Source organism: Scedosporium apiospermum, assembly GCF_000732125.1.
Source record: "Scedosporium apiospermum strain IHEM 14462 chromosome Unknown SEQ_SAPIO_0110, whole genome shotgun sequence".
NCBI classification, from domain to species: domain Eukaryota; kingdom Fungi; phylum Ascomycota; class Sordariomycetes; order Microascales; family Microascaceae; genus Scedosporium; species Scedosporium apiospermum.
Genome location: NW_015971811.1, coordinates 2,328,175 through 2,352,240, shown reverse-complemented (window position 1 = coordinate 2,352,240; position 24,066 = coordinate 2,328,175). Strand labels below are relative to the sequence as shown.

Genomic DNA, 24,066 nt, shown 5'->3' with positions numbered 1-24,066 from the left:
CCGGGGTGTTCGAGTGCGACCTTTCGTTCGTTTTTCTTTCGCTCTTTTTAAACTTGACTTGGCAATCAACAGGCCCTCACACAATGGCCAATAATCAGAAATAGCAATTTCATAAACTCAATAACTTCATTTATTATCCCAATGTCTTATCAAAATCCGGGGAACGCCAGCCGCCGCAGGTAAAGGTGCAGGACATTAAAGATGGTTGATCTTCGTGAGCCAAAGGGGAGAAGGGGAAGAGAAAAAAAAAAAAAAGAAAAAGAAAAAAAAAAGGCAGGGTATAATCACAGGACATAATTCATGTCATTCATGGGGAAGGGTGCGGATCGCTTGCTGGCATCCGTCAATTTCTAGCATTGCCCCTGGAGATCGTTTTGTTTCCTATGGGGAGGCGGGGGGCGAGAGTCTCCGCGGATTTGCTGGGATTCGTCGTCGAGTTTCTACCAGTCCACAGCCCATCCGTTCTCATCGAGAAACTCCTCACAAGCCTGCTTTAAGGACAAGTTCGGTCGCAAATCTGAGACGTAAAGGGGTTCTCGTGTGAGGGGATCAGTTTGATGAAGGCGTAGATGTTCCAAGATGGAGGCTCTCTCATATGACTTGCCAGTTTTCGTCTATCGAGATTGTTAGCAAGAGCGGGACGAGGAAAGAAAAGGGAGAGACAAGATATTGTCCGTGAGAAGAGGCCGAATTTTGGGAAGTAATAAGGGAGCTTACAACTACTGGATCGACCATGATGCCAAAGGTAATGTCGTCGATAGCCCAGTCTGGCACTTTTCGACGCTTCGAGTCGGCCGCCCGAGCCTGCTCAAAGATCCGTTTGAGTTCGGCAATCTTCTCATCCCACTCCACCACGATGTCGTTGCGCTCTAATTCATCGGAGACTTCAGCCAATGCCTCGTCCTTTTCTCGTTCAAGAAGCCTCAGCGTCTCGTTCTCGAGTTCGGCCCCTTGGCGGATACGCCGCCGCTCCATGGCTTCCCAGCGCTCCTTTTTGCACGAGAGAACCAGATTCGTGACAGCGGCAAGGGACTTGTCCAGCGTCTTGGCGCAGAGTTCATGGGCCCTCAGGGCATTTTTCAGGGCGGCATCATAGTCCTTAATTGCGAGCTGCGCTTGAGACAGGTAATAAAACGCCTTCATATTGTCCGGCTTGAGCTCCAGACATTTTTGGCAATCATCGATGACAGAGTCATACAGCTGGAGCTTCAAACGGGAGAAGGCCCTGTTTGTGTATAAGGTGGGGTTTTTGGGATCCGCAATGATTCTAGGAATTAGCAAGGTCAGTTATAAAGATCCCAATTGAAGAAGGGGTGTACTCTTCCCAAACACTCGGAGAGGGAGATATATCAGCATGATGTCGAGACCAAGACCAGCTAAGTTTCGATGACAGGCGACAAGAATGAGAGGCACTGGCCATATAGGGCTGAGGTGAAGAGGAGTACAGAGAGACAGGGGCAAGCACACGCTTTAGAATAGAGACCTTCAGCCCCAACAAAGTCCCCCGCCTTGAAGCGTTGGTTTCCTTCATCTTTGAGGAGAATGGCATTTGCTGCCATTTTTAGTGAAATTTGTCAGTCGAATATGGATGGTGAGGAATGAAATCGATCTGAGAAGATTGGATTGGGGAACGCTTTAGGAACCCTTTATGCTGGGAACTTGAGGGGTATCGAAGTGGATGATGGTGAAACAACAGAAATATTGATTGATTATTGTCAGAATGCAGTCAATAAAAATACACAGCTTGCATGAAATGCAGTGGCACAAAGCTGGATGAAGAACCTGCAATATGAATCAGATCTATACTCTATGAGTATTTCAATCACAAATGATAGACAAGAAATGCCCCAGGCTGGAACTGGAAGAAGGGGTGATGGAGGCGAACAAGATCGCTGGGTTCCGCCTTCCCTCTAATGTGGTCCTTCTGGAAGTTTCCAAGATGGATCTCGAGCTCCACGTCCCTGACAAATTACACATTGGGACAGCTAAGGCCGAGTACTAAACTACATATATCGCCCCGAGGGAAGATGGATATCTCGTAGGATTGGCCAGGACATGTTATGGAAAAGCTTGGGATATCTCCTCGCCCTAATCTCTGCAAAACCAGGATGGCTTTTGCCGACATCCATGCCAAGTAAAGGCACTCGCAAGCAGGCTTGGAGATGTTCAAGATGAGAGGACGCGTACTCAAGTCTTGGGCAGCTGTCCGGTGCTGTCACGTTTCTGCATCAGTTGGCTCCGTACCGGTGTACAAAGAGGATGTATCCTCCGATGACTAACACAAGCCAGCAGTCGATTATGTAATCACGTCATGTACTGGGTACTTCAAGTTGGATGAGAATCCAGAGAGGTTAAACGACGAAAAGGAAAGCTGCTCACGGAGACATGAGAAAGACCCTCATGGACATACATTAGTATCTGCTCTCGAAAATCTAGGGGCGATGGGCGCAAATTGTAGCCCTTGCAAGTCGCCCGCCTGGCTGCTGACTTTGCCATGAAATTGTGAGCCAAACATGTCAGATTCGAGGGTCAGGGCTGGCACATGGCAACTTTTATGATCCTGCCGAAGCTCGCCAGCTGAGACCAGATCTTGGCGCACGCACGCCCTAAGTGACGCACTCCTTCGAAGGATTCATTAAGGATCAAGAGTCCCATCTGCCGGGACCGAAACCAGCCGCAAACTAGGCAGGCATGTCGGGGAGAAACCTGGGGCCGTGACATGGGCTCCAAGATCCCTTCTGCGGGGTGGACTGGTCCATGCGCTAGGCTCTCGATCATGATCAAAATCAGAGATCAACACTAATTCGCACTACATTCGTACGTGGGAGGCCCAGCACTCCAGCACTGCAGCAACTCAGCATGTAGAATAATCACCAAGTGTAGGATTCGGGGATTTCCAGCTTGCCTTTCCTCTGACAGGCGAGGCGCCTCCCCCCGGATCTGCCCACAATGACCCAATCAATCTGCATTCGGCAGTATTGGTGTCAATCTCCAACGCCAGAAGGGAGAACATCGAAGCCTGCACCACAATCGAGAGCCCGCTAAACCCCGTTTTGGTGGTCTCGGTCTCCGCTAGCTTCTCGGGTTTTTGGACCGTTCAGAACCGTCTGGGCCTCTCCGAGCCTATGATAACCCCGCTATTACTCACATTACCCACTGATCCCCAAACCCCACCACCACTGACTGCGGTGTCTTCCGACATTGGCCGACACGTGCGGCTTGGCGGGCCAATCTAACCTCAAAGGAGCATCATCGATCGAAATCAATCAATCATCTTCTGTCGCCGACTGGCCCCTCCCACCCTGTTGGTTGTTTGGTTTTGTCGGATCGAGGTCGTCTTTCGATGTACGGAGTACTTTGCATGTATAACATCAATACGTCACGGGCTGGCGAATTTTCACTCACATATACACTGCACACCTCCTGCCTCCAAACCAAAGCCGACGACGAAGAACGAACTTTGCAAATCCAAGCCAGCCTCTTCTATACTAGTTTTTTTTTTTCTTTCTTTTCGTCGCTTGATACATCGAGAATCAATCCAGCTGCCGATCTAGACGACACAACCCATCGCCGGTCGCGTGCCCTCACCCCCAACGGCCCGTCCGATCGAGCGGCTGTAGGATACACAGGACTCAAGCCGAGGATAACTGATCCCTCCCACCATCGCGAGCCTGCCGCGAAGCAACGCCTCCCCATCTGAGATCCGAGTCGCATATAGTCTGGAGATAAGAACCAACGAAGCCAGCACTCGCCTTGTTTCCCTTGACGGGCATTTCGCAGTCTACCTAGTGCCGCTGTCGCACACCTCGGCATCGATCGCTCGCCGAACACCGGCGCATCCTTTCTTGCCTTGGAGCAGATATCCTCTCTTCCTTTCGCAAACCTCGATCCCACAAAGCCTCAAACAAAATGTCTTCCCAACGACCTTTCTTCCTCTCTACCTTCTTCTCCGCCATCCGCCAGCAACAACACCCCCATCCCACCCAACAACCAAATAAGCACGCCACCTCTAGCTCAAGCCAAGCCACATCGACCTCCACGACATCCTCATCCAATACCGCGCCGCGATCCATCTCCTCCTCATCCCAACCCGCGAACCATGCCCACCAGTCGACGCGCAACTCATCTGGCGGCGTCGTCAACCAGCTTCCGCTCCATTCTCCGCGCGGCGGCATCCCGATCCCCATTCCTTCGGGAGGCCAACGCCGGGGCAGCGATAGCAGCAGCGAAGGCTTCAGGGAAGTCCTCGGTGCCGACAAGTGGTACATCGGCGGGAGGACGGCGACTGGCGAGGAAAAGTATTTCAAGCTCGGCGTTGTGAGGAGGGTACGGAGCAACGATGGATTCAGCCTCGATAAATTGAGTCTTTAAACCCTAGATTGGTTCCTATTTGTTTTACATTGGAGAAATGCCCGGTGGCAGATTGATCCAACTCGGAGGAAAGCTGTTGGTCTGAAAGCAAAGTAAGGGGGGAAAAAAATGAACATGAGACAACGAAGAAGAAATAAAAAAAAAGAAATGCCGGTTTGTGTCGGACGATTCGGGAACTTGGGAACTCTGGAAATGGGAATTCATACGGGGACTGGCGTTCGGGTTTGGAAGATTTTTGGTGCCCACGCAAGGAAGACCTTCCTTGGCTTCAGGCTTCAGGTTATCTTGCTTTTTTTCATTTTACACAGACCTATATAACTCAACGATACATGAACATATGCTCTTTTTGAGTAGCATAGACGATTTATTATGACAATGCTTGTTTATCTCATCGTTTCCCTCTCGAGTGATGCTAATGTGTGCATTTTCGACACTATTATACAGATTCGCTTTCTCGGGTCGGTCACCACATAAACCTCTGCAGTCGCCCTTCGTCCAAAACTGTTCCGTCCTCGGCCCGCCACTGGTAAGACTTCAGCAAGAAGATGGTCATAGTTGCGACATTGATACACGCAAACCACAGCGTCTCGAGGGATAGTCTCAAGTCCAGGCTCGTGCCCATTTTTAAGAGCGGCTCGAGAATAGGGATGTTCTTGGCCCCATCGCTAAAATCCTTCATCGACCATGCTGGAACAAGCAGCCTCCACATAACCCAAGGTATGATAAAATAACGTGGTTCGACGAGCGGCGCAGTGATGAGTGACAGGGTCGTGGACAGGAGAAGAAGGATGGCCGTAGACGACGGCACTGTCAGCTCGGATATCTCATCGTCTGTCAATGTTACAATGGTATCCGCTCCAGCTCTAGGCGCTGGTTCCCTATAAGAGACGTTATTTGTCCGAGTAACAGCTTCGGATTCCCGGTCGTAGGGGTGGTGATTAAACGGCGACGATGACCGAACGGAGACACCATTTGCGTGTGCCAATGACCCATAGACTAAGAACGCCGACAAAAGATAAGGGATGACGAGGTAATAACGGAAAAGCCCAGGTCTCCGGATCGTGTACCGGAAGACGTAAAACATATAGTGTCTGTTGTCGGCGAGTGTAAACGGATGGATGATAGTGTTGTACTTGACCACCGCTACGGCTCCCATACAGAAGAGAAGCAGAAGAGTAGCGCAAGATAACCTTCTCAAGAGAAGAGAGCTAGCTTGCTGGTTGTCCTTTTGCGTCGCATCCGATACGCGCGACGATTCCCCTGCCGCATTCCTCTCGCGTTTTACCCTCTTCAAAGTCGAATTTGGGTTGACCTCGGCGCTGGTAGAATAAGATTCAGGGGATTGAGTGACAGTCGCCTTTGGCAGCTGGCCTTTATAATGACGAGACCCAGACCAGCCGAAGGCTCTGCCAAGGACAGACAACCCCTGAGAGACAAAGAGAGGGGCGGAGAAGAAAGCGAAAAGAGGCCATATATAAAGCATCTGGGCAAGATGGAGTGTCGCGACATGATTCGACTTGTCCCCTAATCACGTTGGGAATTAGCCAATTTTTGAAACCCGCATAAAATTTGACCACGTACCGAGAACGACTCCTCCGTTCCATACCACAAATGCGCCGAACGAAGCCAGGACCACTACGTGTGGCCATACCTGCCTCAAGACCCTAAATGGGTTGGAGCACACCGCAACGCCAATGCTCACAACCGTGAAGAAGACATCTAATAAATTAGCACATGTTTAGAGAAATGAAGGATTAAGGAGGCTTCCCCTTACCGTCGGGCCAGGCTTGGCTGATAGGTAGGTCGTGAATGGCGCCTCGAGTGTACCCAGAAAGTGTCTGCTTCACAGGTGTGCCAGGGACCAGCTCTTTCGGCTTCTCAGGCACCTGCGTTTTTACAGCATGGACAGCCTCCATGCCGCCCAGATAGACGACAACCCAGAAGACGTTAGTCTGGCGCATAGTCAAAGAGAAAATCCCCACAACTACTGTCCAGATATCGTTCAAAATGGAGGTCTTTTGCTGGCGGACACGAGTCAAGTGGTTCGAGTAAGCGACCAATACTGCCAGCGTCGACATGACATCGGTATAGTAGAGGGCACTAAAAAAGAACAGGACCGGAAACAGGGCAATGTTGAAGCCTGTGTACAAAGCGTACAGAGATACGGCCTTAGTTCCTCGTTGGAGCTTGTTCTCTTTGGCCAAGTTCAGCTCTATCTGAGAGCGACAGTATGCAGCAACCATAGCAAGAAAATTGATACACCAGACATTCACACTCCGAAGAGTATGGGCAGAGCAAATATCCCCAAACCCAAGAATGCTAGCTTTCGATGCGAGAACCGATACGGCATACCTAACTTGGAGTTAGAGTGGAGGTAGTGTTAGAGTGTCAGACCAAATACATACAATCCTGGAGGTGTTGTGATCTTGTTGTCCCACTCGTTCCATTTCCCATCGCAGTACCTCTGTGCCTGGGGAATATGAAATATTTCATCCTTTAGATCAAAAATTAGATATGGACATTGAAAAGAGAGAAGACTTATTGAAAAATGCCCAACTCACCAGGTACGGCTCTGGTACATAAACGGATATGAGGGAGAGCCATATCCAGCCTGCAGCGAAAAGTAACACCGGTGGCAGCACAACAATCAGGACCTGTTAGATTCAACATATATTAGCATTTTGATTGATACGAATCGACTCCTAGGAAAGACCAAGAAACCCCAGTTGAATAAGGGGGAAAGACAGGTTGTGGGGTTTACCTCCCTTGAGCGCCATGTTGCAATGTGGTACTGAGAGGTGGTTTTGCTTCGAGTCAGTGAGATTTCTGGAAACTGTGTAGGACTAAACTCTGGGCATGGTGAACGAAGCCAGGAATTTGGAGTGTGAGGCCCTCCACTCGAGCTCTTCAGAGGGAGCTCTCTTACGCGTGTCGTGTCAGGACTGAACGAAATGAGGATAATTGAGAATGGAGAAGGCGTACTGTGCGAATATTTCACGAGTATTCACTTCATCCACCACAATGCGAACAACCAAAACTTCGATGTCCTGGAATTGCTTGGGAATTATCCAATGGACACAAGATTCTGACAGCAATTCATTTTAATTCACTTGATATGGTGCCTAGCAGCCTATTGTTTTTCAAGATACCAAAGGTAGAATGATTCCTTTTCTGAACCCGCGGCAACCTCATGCTTCCAAGCCTTTCCCTGGCCTCGGAACAGTCTTTGCTGCGCCTTTAAGTGCCATCGGAGCTTGGGGTTATATGAAGCTCTACACGCGCACTGCTGTATCATCCTGGGTCACAGAGAAGTGCATATTTGGACGCATAGTCGCACACGATCTACGGCTCCTCATCTTCCGCGAGACCGGTAGACCGCCTCTACATCCACGGGGCTCGGGCCGAGGCTCGTCAAACGATCGAGTACGGCATTACAAGTCAAGGATATCACCAGAGCCCTTCGGGAAGATCGCACCGAAGGAATAGCCAACGGGAAAGATTAGGCTCCAAGTCTAAGTTCTATTGAAAAAATGGCGTTTCTTTTGTACAACTCGCAGTATGGCACAGACTCGACACCATGCCTGCCAGACAACCAGCCGGTCCAAGAATAAATAGTTTAGAAGGGGTTATCGGATTCGGGGATGGCGGGCTTCTCGGTCAGAGGGCCAAGGACAGGGATGTACTACAGGTAGCGGCGTTAGGAGGTGGCCAGGACCAAGAGATCGGAACAATGGGTTCGTCGAAGCTTACAGAGAGGACATCCTTCTGCACCCTGGGGATACCGGAGGCGTAGAAGATGACGGCAACGAGAGCGGCGGCACCGTACTTAGCCGTGGCGAAGCCACTATAGATACACCAACGTCAGCATGGTCGTCAGGCAATCACCAGATGCGCTCGAACGATGTCTTCGGAAGCCATGGACCGCCCAGAACACAGCCCTTCTAACGACCCAGGTGCTTCGCAGACCAAAGAGTCGTCGATTCATCAAAGCCGAGCATCGGTTCGAGTTCGAGCGTAGGAATGTTGGGGGACGATACTCACACGCGAGTGAGCTGGGTGGCAGTGTAGCCCTTGAAGTTAGGCTGGTAATGGTACCTGCAGGCATAATTATCAGACGGGGAGTTCGACATCGCGGAATTATCGAGTAAAATATGTCATTTAAGGGCGATAGAGACGTACTTGGGACCATACACGCTCTTGTAAGCGGCGTAGAGACGGGGAGACTGAACCGAAGGTTAGCCAAGGTCAATCGTCGGACTCGCGCAAGCGAAGGAGTGGTGCTAAAAACCAGGGCCAGAGCAGGTCAATTAGACACCGGGTATATCGTAAAACGTACGGTAGAGACCATTGTGGCGGCTTGAGTCGAGACACAATCCAGGCAGCTAATCGTCGTTGGTGATCGCAAGTTGATGTTTTTTGTCGATTGAATCTTTGCGGGAAAAGCCGGTCATCACAACCATCAGACAATCCCATCTTCCAAGACCCACTTTAGCCGAACAAGCCAATAAAAGTCCACCTCATTACTTGCATTATTCCACAGATTTTCAATTGGGCAAGCTGATTTTGCACAACTTAGTAACCGTGTTCACACCTCAGTAAGAAGTACCTGGGTACCTCTCAAAGAAAGCCCAGCTCCAGCTTCAAAGCATCCAGGACACGCCTTGCTCTGGACAGCTTCCAGTCCAAGAATTCTCCTCGTTTTGCTACTACTCTCCTATAGAGATGGACAAAGCAATCGACACTCGCTTCGAGCGGCTGGAGCGGGCTCTAGCGAATCTCATAGATTCCGTCGCAAAATACAACCCATCGGCAGCTCAAGCTCATGAACTTGACAATGCTGACCGAGAGCTCAGTCAAGGTCTCGAGGAAGGTACAGATGCGCCCCAATATTTGCCCTCCAGCTACCCGTAGCCTTCTTCCCTTCTTGTGATACCCTGGACTAAGCCTTAGTTCCCAGTGCAAACCCATCAAAACAACCATCTACGCATCCAGAAGCTACGCGAGGAGAGCCACTCCCTCGACGACCAGATCCGCGAATGTCTCACCAACCTAGCTTCCACACGCAAGGAGGTTCTATCGATACCAACAACCGTGTTCCCCACGAAGCCGGGTTACGCCTTCACCTACGATGAGCTCCTCGGCTACGCCCGCAGAATAAGCAAAACAACAATGCCCCCTCCCGGCGTCACGAACGGCGTACTCCTTCAGCCTTCCGACGGAGCCAATGGGGATTCAACCCCCGTGATAAACGGCAACCCCGCCGGCGGAAGCGCAGTGCAAACCCCCAGCGCGACGCAGCCGGCCACGCCGCTTTCCCAGCTCCCACACGAACTGCAATCGCAGCAGACACTCGCCTCGACCAACACCTCCCTCCCCGAGGGTCTCAGTTTCCACCTCAACCCCCACGCCGGCGCCCTCTTCTTCCCTTGGCCCCTGGAAGACAAGATACGTTCGGGCGCGTTGTCCAGCAACCAGCTACTCGAGGAGCAAGGGATTAATCCCAAGAACTACGACCCCGTGGCCGAAGAAGAAAGGAAGCAGCGGGAAGAGGAGGAGAAGCGGCAACGGGAGGAGGAGGAGAGAATTCACAGGGAGGAAATGGAACGGAAGGTGCGGGAGGAGAGGGAGCGGGCCATTCTCGAGCGGGCGAAACGGCGAGAAGAAGAGGCGGCGGCGGGGGGCTGGAGGAAGGGCAGTGTTGCTGGTGCTTCTGGGCAGCCACCAGCCGGTGGCGCAGCTGGACTTGGGGAGAAGAAACAGTTCCAGTTTACTAGCATCGACGATATGGACGACGATGACTAGTAATTTCTCACCAAACTCTTACTTCAGTCCAACTATATTGCTGGCGCGGTAGCACTGCTGCTATGGAGCGCTGCTAGAATTGTAGACCAGACTAAAGAAAATACATTCTAAGTTATCTATTATACATATCCTGTCACATAAAAGGAAAAAGAGAAATCAAAAGCAAAAGCAAAATCAAGAAGAAACGGTCCAAATATCCTATGATTTTGGTTCTTCCGCCACATATATAAAACCAACTCCAATTGGTTACAAAGTCTTGCGGCACCATTCTGATGCAGGTATATCCCTAATAGTCCGGAGAATGATTGAAAGCTATGGTATTACATAAAGTACAAAAAGTCCATGCCGGTTGGGGAGAGAAGATATAAAATGGTTTTTCGTGTTACTATTCATTATCAACGCCGCCGTTCTCTGCACTCTAATCGATCTTGATAGAGGCATAAATGCGTCGGACGAACCACCAGCTGGCAAAATATCCGATGGTACCTATCGCGCGGAGACGATTAGTAAGAAGCTAGGCTTCGAGGTCACTGGGTGGTTTGACATACCTGTAAGGATAAAGAAGAGGAAGGAGATCAACGCGCTGTACCCCATGTAGAGAACAGCGCCGGCCAGGCTGCTCAGCCGCAGCTTGGTGACCAGGTAGAACATAGAGTTAGCAAAGATGTAGCCTCCAGTCATGCCAGCTGCGAGGAAGGCCCGCCATTGCCAATTGTAATTCTCAGAGCAGAGAAGGAAGTAGACCATCAGAATGGTCACCGAAGCGCATGTCATGATCATCAGGACGTAACAAACGAACAAGAAGCCGAACATGTAGTAAATCCGGCTAAACCAAATAGAACTCATAATAAAGTAAAGTTCAACGAAGATGGCCGCAAACGGCAAGAGACCAACAAGAACCATACTGGGGAAGGTCTTGAGGTAAGTAGGGCCAGGCGGGATCTGACGGGGGATCTGATTCGTTCGAACCGGTGCCGTAACAGGCGGCGACCGGAAGCCGAGCCACGATCCGACGAAAGAGAGTGGAATCGAGATGATAAACCAAATCGCAACAATAAGGAGCATAGTCGTGAATGGTACGGCACCGGAGGACTGCTTCGCCCAAAGGAACAGGTTCAGCAAGAAGAACGACGAGAACACGACGCCGGGAACGAGAGTAGGCGTCAGTGCAATGTTGAGCTTCCACTGTTCTCCTTGCATAGACTTGTAGATCCTAGCAGAGACATAACCGCCCACGAACCCAAGAATCGTGTAGAGCAGAATCATAATCGTGCCTAGAGACCCACGGTTCGAGGGGGAAAGGAAACCAAGAAGTGCGAAGACAATCGTGAACCCCGTCATGACAAAAAGCTGAGCACCATTGCCCAAGAAAACCGAGAGGAGGAGGGGCCGAGACGGGTTACGGAAAACATCTCCGTGGACCAGTTTCCAGCCCGAGTCCTCCTGGACACCCTCTTCGACAACCGATGTTCCATTAAGGTCATCCAAATCTATGTCGTCAAGGCGATTGTACCTGGCAATGTCTTTCTTAAGCGTTCGCACAAGAATCGACATGACGGTCAGGACAAGGATAACGACGACAATAGCAATGTCGATAAGCCAGAACCAGTGAATCTTGGGATCAAAGACATGAAGGTACTTGTCCCATCGGGTTGCCCAGACGGTCTTGGATTCTACCCAAGTCACGCTGTAGGTAAACTGAATGTTCAGGCCCTGCATATCTTCCCTGAGCACAATTGGCTGCGTAACTGCGTTGCAGTCACTTCCCGGGCCATTCTCGCCATAGTCCCTTGATTCAGGATAAACGGTAACGCCGACGACTCTAGACCAAACCTGCTCAGTCTCCCCGACCACCTTGTTCTTAACCTGGTGATATTCGACTTCAATTTCGTAGTGGTTGTGGAACCAGGCGCTGTCATCTTCAGGAAGATACTCTCCGAGATCGAACCCAGGACCATAGTAGGTACTTCCATCAGCGGTATCCTCCTTGAGTTGGCCGGCGGGGAGTCCGTCGACAAGCCAGTTATGCGTATAACCTTGCTGGATTCGGGTTTTGATAAACTTTAACCGAAGAGGATCGTAGGGCTGCCGGCACAGTTCCAGACACGTCTCGTTTTGACGCATGTGAAGCTCGAAGGGCGACGTCATGATCCGGTCGCCGAACAAGATGCTTCCCAGGCTTTCTGAGATGGACTCGGGGCCATTCTTCGGTCTGCAGAACTGGAACGCGGGGTTATAATAGTCATAAGAAATGACAGAGTGTAGTCGGGCAGTGTTCGATCCAGGTCCAGGCTTGACGCTGTTGACATAGAGAGGCACCGAGTCTCCCTGCTTGTAAGATGTGGGCGCTACGCCGGGAAGGTAGAAGGCGGATGATAATTGAGGGAGGGTGAGGAGGCACGCGGCAATGGCCGACGATGCCGGTAGCTCGAAGAGCCGCATTTTGAGACGAGCTACGATAGAAACGGGATTATCAGGGGCGGCGTTCAAGGGACGCGGCCGAAACAAGTGGAACGGACGGCACTTACTGCTTCGGAGAACAAATGTCTCTGCTTTCTTTTCCTGAGATATCGATCAGGTCCAACTGTCGGATTTAGGGAAGGTGCCTCTACGCAGGAGAAATAAGGGGTCATCAGCGCGCGTTGCTTTTCGCGCAATAGCTTCTTGCAGACATCGAGGGGATGCGGACGTCGCTGGCTGGACCTTCCAGAAGTCGAAATGCACCCAAAATTTCGATAATTTACTAGCCAGCTGGCATGTCTTTGCCAAGATTCGGCCTAATCAAACCAAGAATTGCAAAGTTCAAGGATGTCGGCTAATTGTCGGGGTTTTAACACCATCGGTCTGTCGGTGGTCAATGTGCCGACGTGGGGCAGGTCAAGGCAAGGAAGGACAAAAGGAAAAAGTTCAGACCCAGTGGAACTTCATTTTCAGAACCAAAAATTATTTCTTCCCAGACGCAAGTATTCCACGAGGGGACAATGGCAGCACCAAGGACCATCCCCGCCCTTTTAGAGTCATTGACTCAATCATTATCATCGGCACTCGAAATTGGCCCGAAAGTATCCGCCTTAGACCCTCCGCAAAATGGAGTCTCTCTCCTCGATATCAAGAACGAGTTGTTGCTCAGCTACCTCCAGAACCTCGTCTTTCTGATAGTCGTCAAACTACGCAATGCAAAGACGTCCTCCGGTCAAGAGGAACAAGAATCTACACAGAGATACAATGATGTCGTCAAGAAGCTCACCGAGCTGAGGCTATATCTGGAGAAGGGCGTGCGTCCCTTGGAGGAGAAACTCCGGTTCTCGCTCGAAAATATGCTGCGGGCTGCAGATGATGCCGAACGGAAAATTGCGGGCGGCGGGAAATCTCAGTCAAAGCCTAAAGCGATAGGATCTGGAAGCGACAGCGAGGACGATAGCGCTAGCGACTCTGATGCCCAGAGCGACGACGCCAGCCAGATTAGCGACGACGAAGACGAAGAGGACGAGGACGAGGACGAGAAACCCCGACGACCACAGCTCTCCGGATTCAAGAAGCTTGTCGAAGTCAACCCCCCAACGGAATCTAGTGATAAGCCCGGCATCTGGCGTCCATCAAAAACGAGACGAGTTGTTATGCCCGAACCCGAGAAGCGCGAGCGAAGGGAGAGGCAGCCCAACAGGTCCATCACGATGGAGGAGTATGTGGCTAATGAACTGGTTTCCGGCCCCATTGCAGAGCCCAGTGTTGGAACCACGATTCTCGACCGCGGCAGGACGGTCAAGACAGCTGCAGAGCGCAGGAAGGACGAAGAGAGGAGAGAGTACGAAGAACGGAACTTTACTCGTCTTCCCGCCCCGAGCAAGAAAGAGCGAGCGAAGCAGGCCAAGCTTGCTGGAAGGGGTGGACGTATGGTCTTTGGCGGAGAGGAATGGCGAGACCTCGGGGAGGGGGTTGACAGGATTGAGCGTCTTACCCAGCGAAAGGACAAGTCGACGGGCACCCGGGCTTTGCTGGAGAGGAGTCGGAAGCGTCAGCATGACAGCACGGACGGGCCGAGGCAAAGTGGAGCTCGTGTTGAGATGGGTGAACGTTTCAATAAGCGATTGAAGGTTCTTGAGGCCGGTCGGAGAGATCGGGGAAAGAACAGGAAGTAGAGGAATTATTACTAGACTGTGGTCTATACGGTGTAGCCATCTAAGAATATTGGAGATACCCCATACTACTACTACCTTCCAAGACAGTCTGATACCATCTCACTCCCCGTAAGCTAGATTCATTGACGGCACCTGTGGAACGCATTTCTTCATTGTTTGGCGTAGCGCAGTTTTGGTGCCGATACCACCTCCGTGTGGCCAAAACCATGAGGGTGCATATGCAAAGCAATGTTGTCTTCGTCTTCACGGTTAAAGTCGCCGTCCATTGGTGCAGCCAATTCCAAGCTTTCCCGGGAACTGGGGAAACCGTGCCGCTCATGATTACTATTTCACCAAGAAGTAGCAATTGGTCGCCTCGACCAAAGTCCAAAGGTCCAAATCGTCGGCCCGGAAGATACCACTTAATCAAAAATATCTGCAACCGCGGAGCAGGACCCGCTCCACAAGCGTAAGACGGGGAAACTCTTAAGTAGGAGCCGTGAAGTGAATTGAGGTCGCGCGAGACATACAGGGAGATCTTCACGTTAGGATATAAAAATGGATGAGGGCTGTCAATGAAGGGAGCTTTTCATTCTTCTCGAGACGCCATAACTCAAGACCATCTACCGCCTCCCCGTTAGCTCAGACTTTCCCACTACATCTACACTCCTAGGTCCCCCAATTCAAATCAGTCACTCAAATCAGTCTCGCCAATATGCGCCTCTCCTCTGTCCTCTACCTCGCAAGCCTGGCCCTCGCCACCGCCATCCCCGCCGAGGACGCAGCCAGCCTCTCCCAGCGCGATGCTCTCCCCGCCGAACTCGTTCCCCGCGCCTGCAGTGCCAACGGGTGCAAGTGCGTCAGGGGCTTGAAGCAAGGCGTGTACTGTGGCAACTGCGTCGTGGGCGCCGGTACGTACGCCATTTCCGCGAAGCGGGTGTCGAATCATGCATACGAGTGCAATCCTTCCGGCGGATGCTGCGACTATGGTACAGCGAGTGATTGTGGAACGTCGAGGGCGAGGTGCAAGGAGGGATCCCCAGTCTGAATGCCATAATTCACTTTAGAGCCTCACGTCTCGGAAAAGGCGGCCGAACCTGAGGATTGGTGAAGGTATCATGGTGGTTGAAAAGTTCCGAACAAGGCATGGTTTAGGACGAGGATGGATAAGCTCAGGCGCAAGCTCAAACTCGCAGCACAAGGAGTATTAGCCCACTCATATAACCCTGTCAATATATCCTACGGCCTCGTCAAGCAATTGTTCGCTACGTGTGGAGGTGGAGGTTGAGGTTGTCGTCTTAGCCCCCATGTAAGACGCTTAACACGATGATGATGTACTGGGTCTCGTATCAGTATACCTCGGCCAGGGCCGGAGTACACGCAAGTGTCAGTCACGGCTCATGGCACAAAGAGAACAGGTTGATGCTACCTTCCAATTCCAGATTACCTTGCAACGTTGTCTGGGTGCCCACTGACATTCTCGAATGCCAGGCCAAGAGACTGACTTGACACGCCGACAGGTTCACGGCTGGCAGAACCCCTCATCTGATCCAATAGCGAAGAGACCTGGTGGTGGATATAATTACGTTCACAGTCTCAACGAGCCATTGCATAACCTGGGTTGCGAGCCTCGTATGGATCAAAGACCACGTATATATTGCGTAGAGTACATGAGCGCAGGGCTCGGGCTGTTTACTGCAGTAACAGGAGCTCCCACGGCGTAAAATCAATCCAATAACCTCGAAACGCCGTTTCCACATTTGTTTTTAAATCCGCAACCCCGTGCAGTCTTTCCTTTGAAAAGAGGTTTCTCATGCGTTCCGTAGGACATCTTACAGATGCCCCCCTTTTTGGATGATAACCCGGTCTAAAATAGTACACATGCATAAAATGTCGTGCTCTCTAATCTTGTTGGTTCTCGTAGCCCTCGGGCTTCTCCATACCGTTGATATCGTAATATCGCGACGTGCCTATAAAGCAAAGAGTTAGACATCATTGCAACAAAAACGAATAGGACGTGGTGGGGATTATTTTGGAGAGGTGACGGGCTTACAAGAGTATCCCTTCCAGTCAAAGTTGTCCTTCGGGTTGCAGTTGCACTTCAAATCTAGACGGAGTTTCTCTCCAGTCGGGCAATGGGTAAAGGGCACGTGCCAGTACGAAATGTCGTTGAAGAAGTGGATTTCCTCCTTCTTCAGCATGAGACCCGCGGCAATGGAATGGACAGGAGCGTCACCCCAGCGCTCGTAGAAGAAACCGCCGTCCTGATCGAGGGACTCGAAGTAGTCGAGGTACTGACGAGAGCGAAGCCAGCTAAGGCTGCCAACCTCGAAGTTGGACCACTACAAATAGATGACATGTCAGTGACCTATGTTGAGTTCGTGCTGGAAGCTTCGCAAGTTCAATGGCCGGTGAACAGGAGCAACAGGAGCAACAGGCGACTTACGAAGTGGCATCGGTTGTATGTCTCGCCTCCGTCATCACTCAGGAAGTCCAACGAGTTACCCTCAACAATATGCTCAGGATGGTTCTTGATGAACTTCTTGGTGCTCTCCCACAAGGTAGGGATGGTCTCAATGTACTCATACAAGCTCAGGACAAAGGCGTACTTCTTCTTGTTCTCGACCATGTATCGGAAAGGATCGTAGTGGATATCACAGTAGAACTTGACGTTGGGCTCGACTCGCCAGTAGTATTCGTAGTTCAGCATGAGCGGGTGGCGGAAGAAAAAGCCCGACTCGAATCGGCACATGTGGCGGTAGCTGACAGAGTCGCCGTAGATGATCTTGCGCTCCTTCATGTCCTGACGAACCTTGGCAGCCTTGTCCTGGTCAATCCACTCGGGGAAGGACCAGTGTTCCTTGGGAATTTCGCCATAGTAGGTCTTGCCCGACACGAGTGAGGTAGTAAGCTTCTTGAATGCGGCATCGAAGGGCTTGTCGTTTAGGAAGACCCAGTCATAGTTGTAGCGACGGTTGAAACGATCCTCAACCTCTCGAATGGAGTTGGCCATGTCCCACAGATCGCTGTTTCGGGCAAGAGTGACGAAGGTCGCATTCATCCGGGGACCAGGCGCAGGCCCGTTGAAGAGGATATCGTTCCAACCCTCATCGCTGGGGGTCATGGGCATCGGGTAGTCGGCAGGGTTGTAGGACTCTCCGACGGCCGGACGATTCAAATTGATCTTGCTGCCAGACGATGACGGGTTTGGCACGCCCCCATTGGGAAGGTCGTAAGTTCCATTGTATGTCGATTGCGTAATCAGATACACGACGAGAAAGGCCTGGCAAAATGGAATGGATTAGCATCTAGCAGACCAACAATGGGGCCCTGCGCTTGACCAGGACTTCTGTTCAAGATTGATGTCCAGTCTTGCACTGCGGCAGGATCGAGGATCGAGCTTGGCGAGGAGGTGGGAGCGTACAAAGACTGCGAAAAGAATGAATCGCAAGTATCGCGTACCGCCGGCAGCCATGGTGGGCGACTCGGCTGGGATTGAATCAAAGGGGAGGCTCTGGCGGATGTCGACACCGTCCGATTTCAACTACTCGTCGGGGGTTCTGGAGTTGTTGATCTGGGGAATTTACGCTCTCGGCGAGGAGAGGGTTGAAAATCGAATGTGGCCAGCAAAGGGCGTCTCGACGTAATACGAGGTGGGCTGAAAAAAAGATAGAGTCCGTGTATCTATGGGAACGGCACGTCCATCTAATACTGTATGATAAAATAGTGGAGAACAGTGGGTGCGGTCCCGATTTAATTGAGACGCATCATTGATTGTGTGGACTGCGGACCACGAAAGGAGCGTCCAAGATTTGATGGCAACGGTAAAATGGAATGGATGCGGGAAAGGGCTAGAAAAGAAGAAGTGGAAAACCAGAAGATGCCAACTTTAAAACGAGGAAGAAAAATGGATTCAATACGAGGAGTGTAAACTTACGTGGACATGGACGATTTGGATGGTGGCCCCTTTCCTAGACAGTGGAGCAAGGTCTGGGGCGACCGATATCCGCAAAGCTAAACTAGCTCAAGTCACCCCTGACTCGTCCGCCCTGTCGAGACTTCAATGGTGAAGGCTGACGTGTTGTGGACTGGTGTGAATGGATGGGCAAGGAAAACCAAGACCAGGGGGCCAAACCAAGCCTAAGGCCCCAGACCCAACTGCAAACTTGAACACCCTGGACAAAGCTGGAACCTCACACACCCTCTGTTATCCGTCCCATCCAGATGCATCAATAGATCAATTCTGCAGTGTGCCTGTAATAATTTACCTGGGGACGCAATGCTAGGCTGAGATTCGGAACCGCGAAGACCCAGTTCTGCAGCACTCACAATCTAATCAGCACTTGCGTTGTGTGCTGAATATAGTATCAATAACACTGAAGCATCAATGACTGACATCCAGGCGAGTCATGAAGTTCAAGCTCCAAGGTAAACTATGTAAATCAAGATCCTGATCCTCAGCTCATTCCCCGCGTCACCTACGAGTAGCTCCAGCAAGATTCACAAGACACATCGGAAGCGCCATTCCGGATTAAGAGAACCAAGTCTCACATGTTGACACTCGACAGCTCTGGAGTTAACAGAGTTACCAAGTACTTTGTAGCTCGAGCTCGACTTGAAATTATTATCTATCACTTGCTCCAAGGGAAAAAAGATAGCGCCGCCAGATAATAATCCCCACGACAAACACGAGGAGACAAGCACACGCATGAACATCCTTGTCGCCTCCGCCCACGCACGAATCAACCCTGCCTGAGATGAGCTCAAGCAAGGCGCGGAATTTCTGTCCATCCAGGGACTTGGGGTCTGACACTAGCCTTAGCCAACATACATCCTCTGTAGTGTACCTTGATAGGACGTCGACTTGTAGGAACACCTCATACAGCCTGTTATTATTGATGATCCAAAATGTCTCTTGCTTAGACTTCGAAAAAAGAGACAAGAAAAAAAAATAATATATGTATCAAGAAGAACTGTCGAAAGCGGCCTGTTTCAGTCCTTATTGCGTCGGGCCGGTCTCTTTCGAGTAACGAAAATGTTGACAGGCCACGATAATGAGTTCGTCAAAATTTACAAGTCAACAACATCTATGACACTTTATCCTCAAGTTCAAATTTACAAACTCCGGCCTCGGCTCCCCAGTCCAGGCCTGTAGTTCTCTGTCTAAACTATTATGGTTTGCACGATGTGTATAATTGCCAAGCAAGGAACCCGACCGTCTCCCCGAGTACTCCCTACAATTGCAGTCTAGTGTCTTGGACATTCAATATTGATCCCGATCAAGACACGTCCTTGTACTTCGTATAGCAAACTAAATGACACCAGTACTTCGTACTTCTCAAATCTATTTTAGGCCACAGTGCTAACACAGATCACACGATCGAACAAAGTCAAGGGATCTGCGAGCAGCATACTGTGTAGCGTCGTGGAATATGCGTACACTACTCATAGTCGCAGTGTCGTCCTGGTTCGTGGGTTTGTTTGGACTGCGTGGGATGCGAAGTACACGTCTCAAAATTTGCCATTTATTTTGCTCCAATCTGATCCGCAGCATAATGTTTCTTGAAGATGTAGCTAGGGACGGAAACCAATTGCCGAGACTAGATAAAAGGTCCCTACGGCCTGGCTGGGCGCTCGAATTGATCCCATCATCCCATTCACAGTTGAGAAACAATAGTTTCCGTCCCGTTCTCAGTCTTAGACCACGGCCCGCTTTCGGCAAGGGGTGTTCCATGAACTTTTCTCTCCCCCGGTCTATGGAATTGCATGCAATCATCAGAATGTCCAAAGTAACCTAGGCACTTATACTTAGATGGTCGCTTTGGGAGACATTGCGATGGCTTTCGATTCCACTTTGACGACAAACCCACGCTCGAAAGGCTTTATCCTCCACAGATTGCGGCAGGTGGAGGAGTAGCTAGAGGGTTCTTCGATATAAGAGCTTGATGGAGTACGTTCGGAAGCTGGGGTTGGTTTTTAAGAGAACATGTCCTTTGCGCTGTCGATACGGAATCTGATGGACGACCCATCTATGGAGGCAGCGGGCGTTTCGACACACAATGCGTGCCCCCTTCACTGACGCGTCATTGCACCCCCCCCTGATTCTACACCCACTGTACGAAGCCAGTCGAGAAAAGTTGTGTGATGTCACAATGCGGGAAGCTCCTCCTTGTACCTGTGTAATTGATGCATCCTGTTCAGGCTTAGGCCCATAAAGTCACATGACTTTCAGTTGACTTATGTAATCAGACCAAGACGAGTTTCTGACATCTGATTGGAGTGTAGAACACAACCACATCCCACATCAAATCGCCATCAGGCTTTGCCTCTGCGACTTGGACCCGCCAATTGTTTACCAAACGCCAGCATCATCATCCCATCTGGCATGCATGCAAGGCATCTGTGAAGCAGTCGATTCTCACACTCATTTGGGCCGCTGCAGGTTTTTTTATCCGCCTAAGGTCTTGAAAGCACATCCTGTTAAGGTGGGAAGAATACTGCTGGCTTGTGTGTTTTAGTCCGTTTCCATCTTCATTATGGTAATTTCGAGACAACCTCTGCACACTTCGTTCAGCAATCTTTCAAGGTAAGATCTTGTCCACCAGAGGATAATCCTCACCTAGAAGCATTATCCCTCAGTTGTCTCCATATGAAATGTCAGAAAGATAGCCAGCTTTACCAAGCTATCTTTGGAGCCGCAAGGGATAGAGGCTTTTGCCCCAGCCTCACCAGCTCGCCATATCCCCGCACTACATAAGCCTACTGCTCCTAGCTCTCCCCACCTTCTTCCGTCATATATTCTTTTAACTATAGCCTTGCTAACACGGAAATAGCTTCATTTAGCATATCCTCGCCCTGTATTAATACGAGTACGTCTGCCAAGTCTCAACCATGTCTTTCTTCGGCGGGTTCAGCGGGTCCCGGCATAACACCTCGGCGCCTGGCTTTTCTCAAGCCCATGATCCTTTCATGGGCCTGTCTAATGCCGCCGAGGGTGACGACGGTGCTCTCGAGTTCGACGACACTTACGACGGGTTGGGTGACCAGCTGGACGAGACAGACGATGCGTTCAACGATGACACATTCGGCGATTCCGGTGCGGGAAACGTTGGGAAGGACTTCGACTTCTTCGGCCGCACTGCCCAGGTTTCTGGCGCCATAGAAGAGGAACACCTCCGCTTCTCTAGGCAACAGCCCACCGCAGCTAAGCCTACCGCGCCCCCCGTCTCCGCCCCGGTGCATGCTACCTCGTCCGTTCAATATCAATACCAGCCCGCCAAGAAACCCGTGCGGACCGGTTATGAAAAGTACAAGGATTCCGAGGTTGTACCCGACCTACATGTTGATCATAGTATCTGGGGAACGGCGCCCTCGAAACCTGCAGTTCAGGCAGTAGCTCAACCCGCTGCCCAACCGCCAGTCTCGTCCGGGCGAAAGGTGATGAGTTTGGAGGAAGTGGAGGCTGCCATGCGCGCGCAGGCCCAGAAGACGCCCCAGCCAACTTCGTCTCAGCAAGGCCAAGCTCAGGGAGGACAGATTCTAGTGCCTGAGAATGGCGATTTCCTCTACGCCAAGATACGGGAACCTGCCCAGCCCTCTCACGGACCATCGACTTCCCAGCCCGGCCACGTCCACTCAGTTCAGATTCTCCAGCGACCTCAGAGCCTGGATGCTAAGCAGCAAGGTCCCCAGATGCGTCAGGCGCCTAGCCCGCAGCAGCATCCTCCTTCCGGTCCTGTTCAGCCTACGCAGATCTTGCAAAATCCGAATCGCATCTCTGGAGACGCTGCCCGCATTGGCGTTCCCACTCATCCAACACACGTCTCTCACGGCTCAAGCTCGGGAATTCCGCACATCCCCCTCCAGATTCAGCCACATCTCTCGGAAGAAGAAAAGACTGCATTCCTTGAACAGGAAACGAGACGTGCAAAGAGAAACCACAAGATCTGGCTCCTTTCCAAGGATAATGGCTTGATGACCCCTCAGGATAAGAATTTCATCACTCGCATTCAGCTTCAGCAGCTTGTTACTGCAACCGGTATTGCAACTGAGGAGGGCGAGGAGGCTTCGCTTAACGATGACTTCTACTACCAAGTCCATGCCTCAATCCGTGCAGGCCATCGCCAGAACCCAAGCCAACCCCTGCATAACTTTGCGCAGACCTACCTTTACCAAACTGGCAGTCGCCACTCCGGTTCGCGACGGCATGCGCGTGCGGCCGAGAATCATGTCCAGCGTATGGAGCAGCAGGTTCAGCGCGCCGTCGAAGCCGCCAAGAATAAGCCGAAGAATCCCCAGCTAGTTATTGCCGGGAGCCTGGGCAAGATCTCTTACAGCAATGCCAAGACCCCCAAGCCGCTTCTTAATATCAAGCGGCAAGAGGGTACTGGCGACGCCCACAGGCATGCCGGTTCCAAGAAGCCCCACGGTACCCTTGATAGGAAGTCCGTCCTTCGGAACATTGAGAAGGTATATTCCACGCTTATGAAGCTCGAAGACCATGCTCGCCATATGCCGCCTCCCGACCCGTCTCTGCAGGCTCAACACGAACAATGGGTAACCACTACCAAGGCTCTCAATGCCGAGCTTTGGGATAATCTCAAGGTCCACGAACCTATTGGCGCAACAACCCTGCATCCTTTCATCGCTTTTTTGTCTTTCAATAAGGGAAAGAAGGCAATTCCTAGGGTATTCCGCCACCTGACTTTCGAGCAGCGAGCTACCATCCTCACCATGATCATCTTCCACCTTGATCAGCTAGATGTTGTGAAGGGAGCACAGGTCAACACTGGAGACACCGATCTGAATGCAGCTCTCCGCGAAAAGATTGAGCTCTTCTCAGTCGTCGTCATGCCAAGCATTTTCCAGTTCTTCAACGAAACCAATTTGGACATTGTCGATGGTGCTCTTGATCTTATAAACGACAAACTTAGTGTTGACCTTATTGCGAAGACGAGGATCGGCACCTCGATGCTGACGTTGATTCTAAGCCGTGCAGAGCTTCTTAAACAGGCAGGTGGCGGAACGCCTGAGCAGTGGAGCAAGTGGTAAGTATCCATCTTTCAATAAGGAGTCAAGCATGGGGATCGGTAAAGGCGAATCATATGCTAACCCACGACGCAGGGAATCTACATTCAACACCTTCTTCAACATCATCGAACCTACTCTGCCCCATATCTTCCCTGGAAGCATCAATTCCGGCGAAGATATCTACGTTTGGCAGCTCCTAGCCGCTATTGGCGTGAGCTCCTCTCCTGAGCAGCAGCAGCGTCTGGTTCTTGCTGTCAAGGATCGTGTCATGGGCACAGTCAACCACGCTAAGACTCTTCCGCAAGCCATCGGTGCCCAGCGGCTCTCGAACGTCAATTTATTCATGCAATCTATTGGTCTCGACGTGGAACTGCTTGGTTGAAAAGCCTGATCGTCAAAGGTCTATACAATTTTTAACTTACCCAAGCGTACTCATCCTCAAACGTATCCCGTTCATCCAGCACAGATATCGATCCATGTGCCTCCTGAGGCGGTAAGGACCCTCCTTGGGAACCTGCAACTGCCGCGGTCAGCAGGTCCTCGAGTCTACAATATTGAGACTCGCAGAATCTTGGTGTGGGGAGGAAACGTATATGGAAAATGAGTTACTTGATGGGTATAAATGGATAATTTTTTTGTGGCGCAGTTGATATGCCCTTGGTTTCTAGTTGTACGATAATTTGAGACTACACCAACGATAAGCTGGGAGTTGATAATAAAAGCTTCAGAATCCTTCTCGGCAACT

At 51.0% G+C, this 24,066-nt stretch overlaps 7 protein-coding genes and 3 pseudogenes across 7 annotated transcripts; 5 read left to right on the top strand and 5 right to left on the bottom strand.

Moving 5' to 3' along the window:
• Positions 1-440: 440 nt before the first annotated feature.
• SAPIO_CDS7586 (uncharacterized protein) lies at positions 441-1,531 on the bottom strand (the record flags this gene model as incomplete). The annotated part of the gene is made up of 3 exons (XM_016789424.1): positions 441-614; positions 718-1,267; positions 1,392-1,531. The coding sequence occupies 3 exons, from the start codon at positions 1,529-1,531 to the stop codon at positions 441-443; spliced, it is 864 nt and encodes a 287-aa protein (XP_016641251.1).
• A 2,378-nt stretch (positions 1,532-3,909) lies between these two features.
• On the top strand, positions 3,910-4,371 carry SAPIO_CDS7585 (annotated as a pseudogene; the record flags this gene model as incomplete).
• A 463-nt stretch (positions 4,372-4,834) lies between these two features.
• On the bottom strand, positions 4,835-7,148 carry SAPIO_CDS7584 (uncharacterized protein; the record flags this gene model as incomplete). Its single annotated transcript, XM_016789423.1, has 6 exons — positions 4,835-5,895; positions 5,953-6,090; positions 6,146-6,587; positions 6,777-6,841; positions 6,933-7,025; positions 7,133-7,148. The coding sequence occupies 6 exons, from the start codon at positions 7,146-7,148 to the stop codon at positions 4,835-4,837; spliced, it is 1,815 nt and encodes a 604-aa protein (XP_016641250.1).
• An 839-nt stretch (positions 7,149-7,987) lies between these two features.
• SAPIO_CDS7583 (uncharacterized protein) lies at positions 7,988-8,719 on the bottom strand (the record flags this gene model as incomplete). The annotated part of the gene is made up of 5 exons (XM_016789422.1): positions 7,988-8,053; positions 8,122-8,215; positions 8,413-8,466; positions 8,551-8,594; positions 8,708-8,719. The coding sequence occupies 5 exons, from the start codon at positions 8,717-8,719 to the stop codon at positions 7,988-7,990; spliced, it is 270 nt and encodes an 89-aa protein (XP_016641249.1).
• Positions 8,720-9,093: 374 nt separating this feature from the next.
• On the top strand, positions 9,094-10,173 carry SAPIO_CDS7582 (Mediator of RNA polymerase II transcription subunit 4; the record flags this gene model as incomplete). The annotated part of the gene is made up of 2 exons (XM_016789421.1): positions 9,094-9,241; positions 9,329-10,173. The coding sequence occupies 2 exons, from the start codon at positions 9,094-9,096 to the stop codon at positions 10,171-10,173; spliced, it is 993 nt and encodes a 330-aa protein (XP_016641248.1).
• Positions 10,174-10,591: 418 nt separating this feature from the next.
• On the bottom strand, positions 10,592-12,615 carry SAPIO_CDS7581 (Transmembrane 9 superfamily member 2; the record flags this gene model as incomplete). The annotated part of the gene is made up of 2 exons (XM_016789420.1): positions 10,592-10,659; positions 10,722-12,615. The coding sequence occupies 2 exons, from the start codon at positions 12,613-12,615 to the stop codon at positions 10,592-10,594; spliced, it is 1,962 nt and encodes a 653-aa protein (XP_016641247.1).
• A 539-nt stretch (positions 12,616-13,154) lies between these two features.
• Positions 13,155-14,312, top strand: SAPIO_CDS7580 (annotated as a pseudogene; the record flags this gene model as incomplete).
• A 694-nt stretch (positions 14,313-15,006) lies between these two features.
• On the top strand, positions 15,007-15,339 carry SAPIO_CDS7579 (annotated as a pseudogene; the record flags this gene model as incomplete).
• Positions 15,340-16,193: 854 nt separating this feature from the next.
• Positions 16,194-17,766, bottom strand: SAPIO_CDS7578 (uncharacterized protein; the record flags this gene model as incomplete). Its single annotated transcript, XM_016789419.1, has 4 exons — positions 16,194-16,261; positions 16,345-16,633; positions 16,738-17,574; positions 17,716-17,766. The coding sequence occupies 4 exons, from the start codon at positions 17,764-17,766 to the stop codon at positions 16,194-16,196; spliced, it is 1,245 nt and encodes a 414-aa protein (XP_016641246.1).
• A 3,416-nt stretch (positions 17,767-21,182) lies between these two features.
• Positions 21,183-23,703, top strand: SAPIO_CDS7577 (Topoisomerase II-associated protein PAT1; the record flags this gene model as incomplete). Its single annotated transcript, XM_016789418.1, has 2 exons — positions 21,183-23,338; positions 23,415-23,703. The coding sequence occupies 2 exons, from the start codon at positions 21,183-21,185 to the stop codon at positions 23,701-23,703; spliced, it is 2,445 nt and encodes an 814-aa protein (XP_016641245.1).
• Positions 23,704-24,066: the final 363 nt, after the last annotated feature.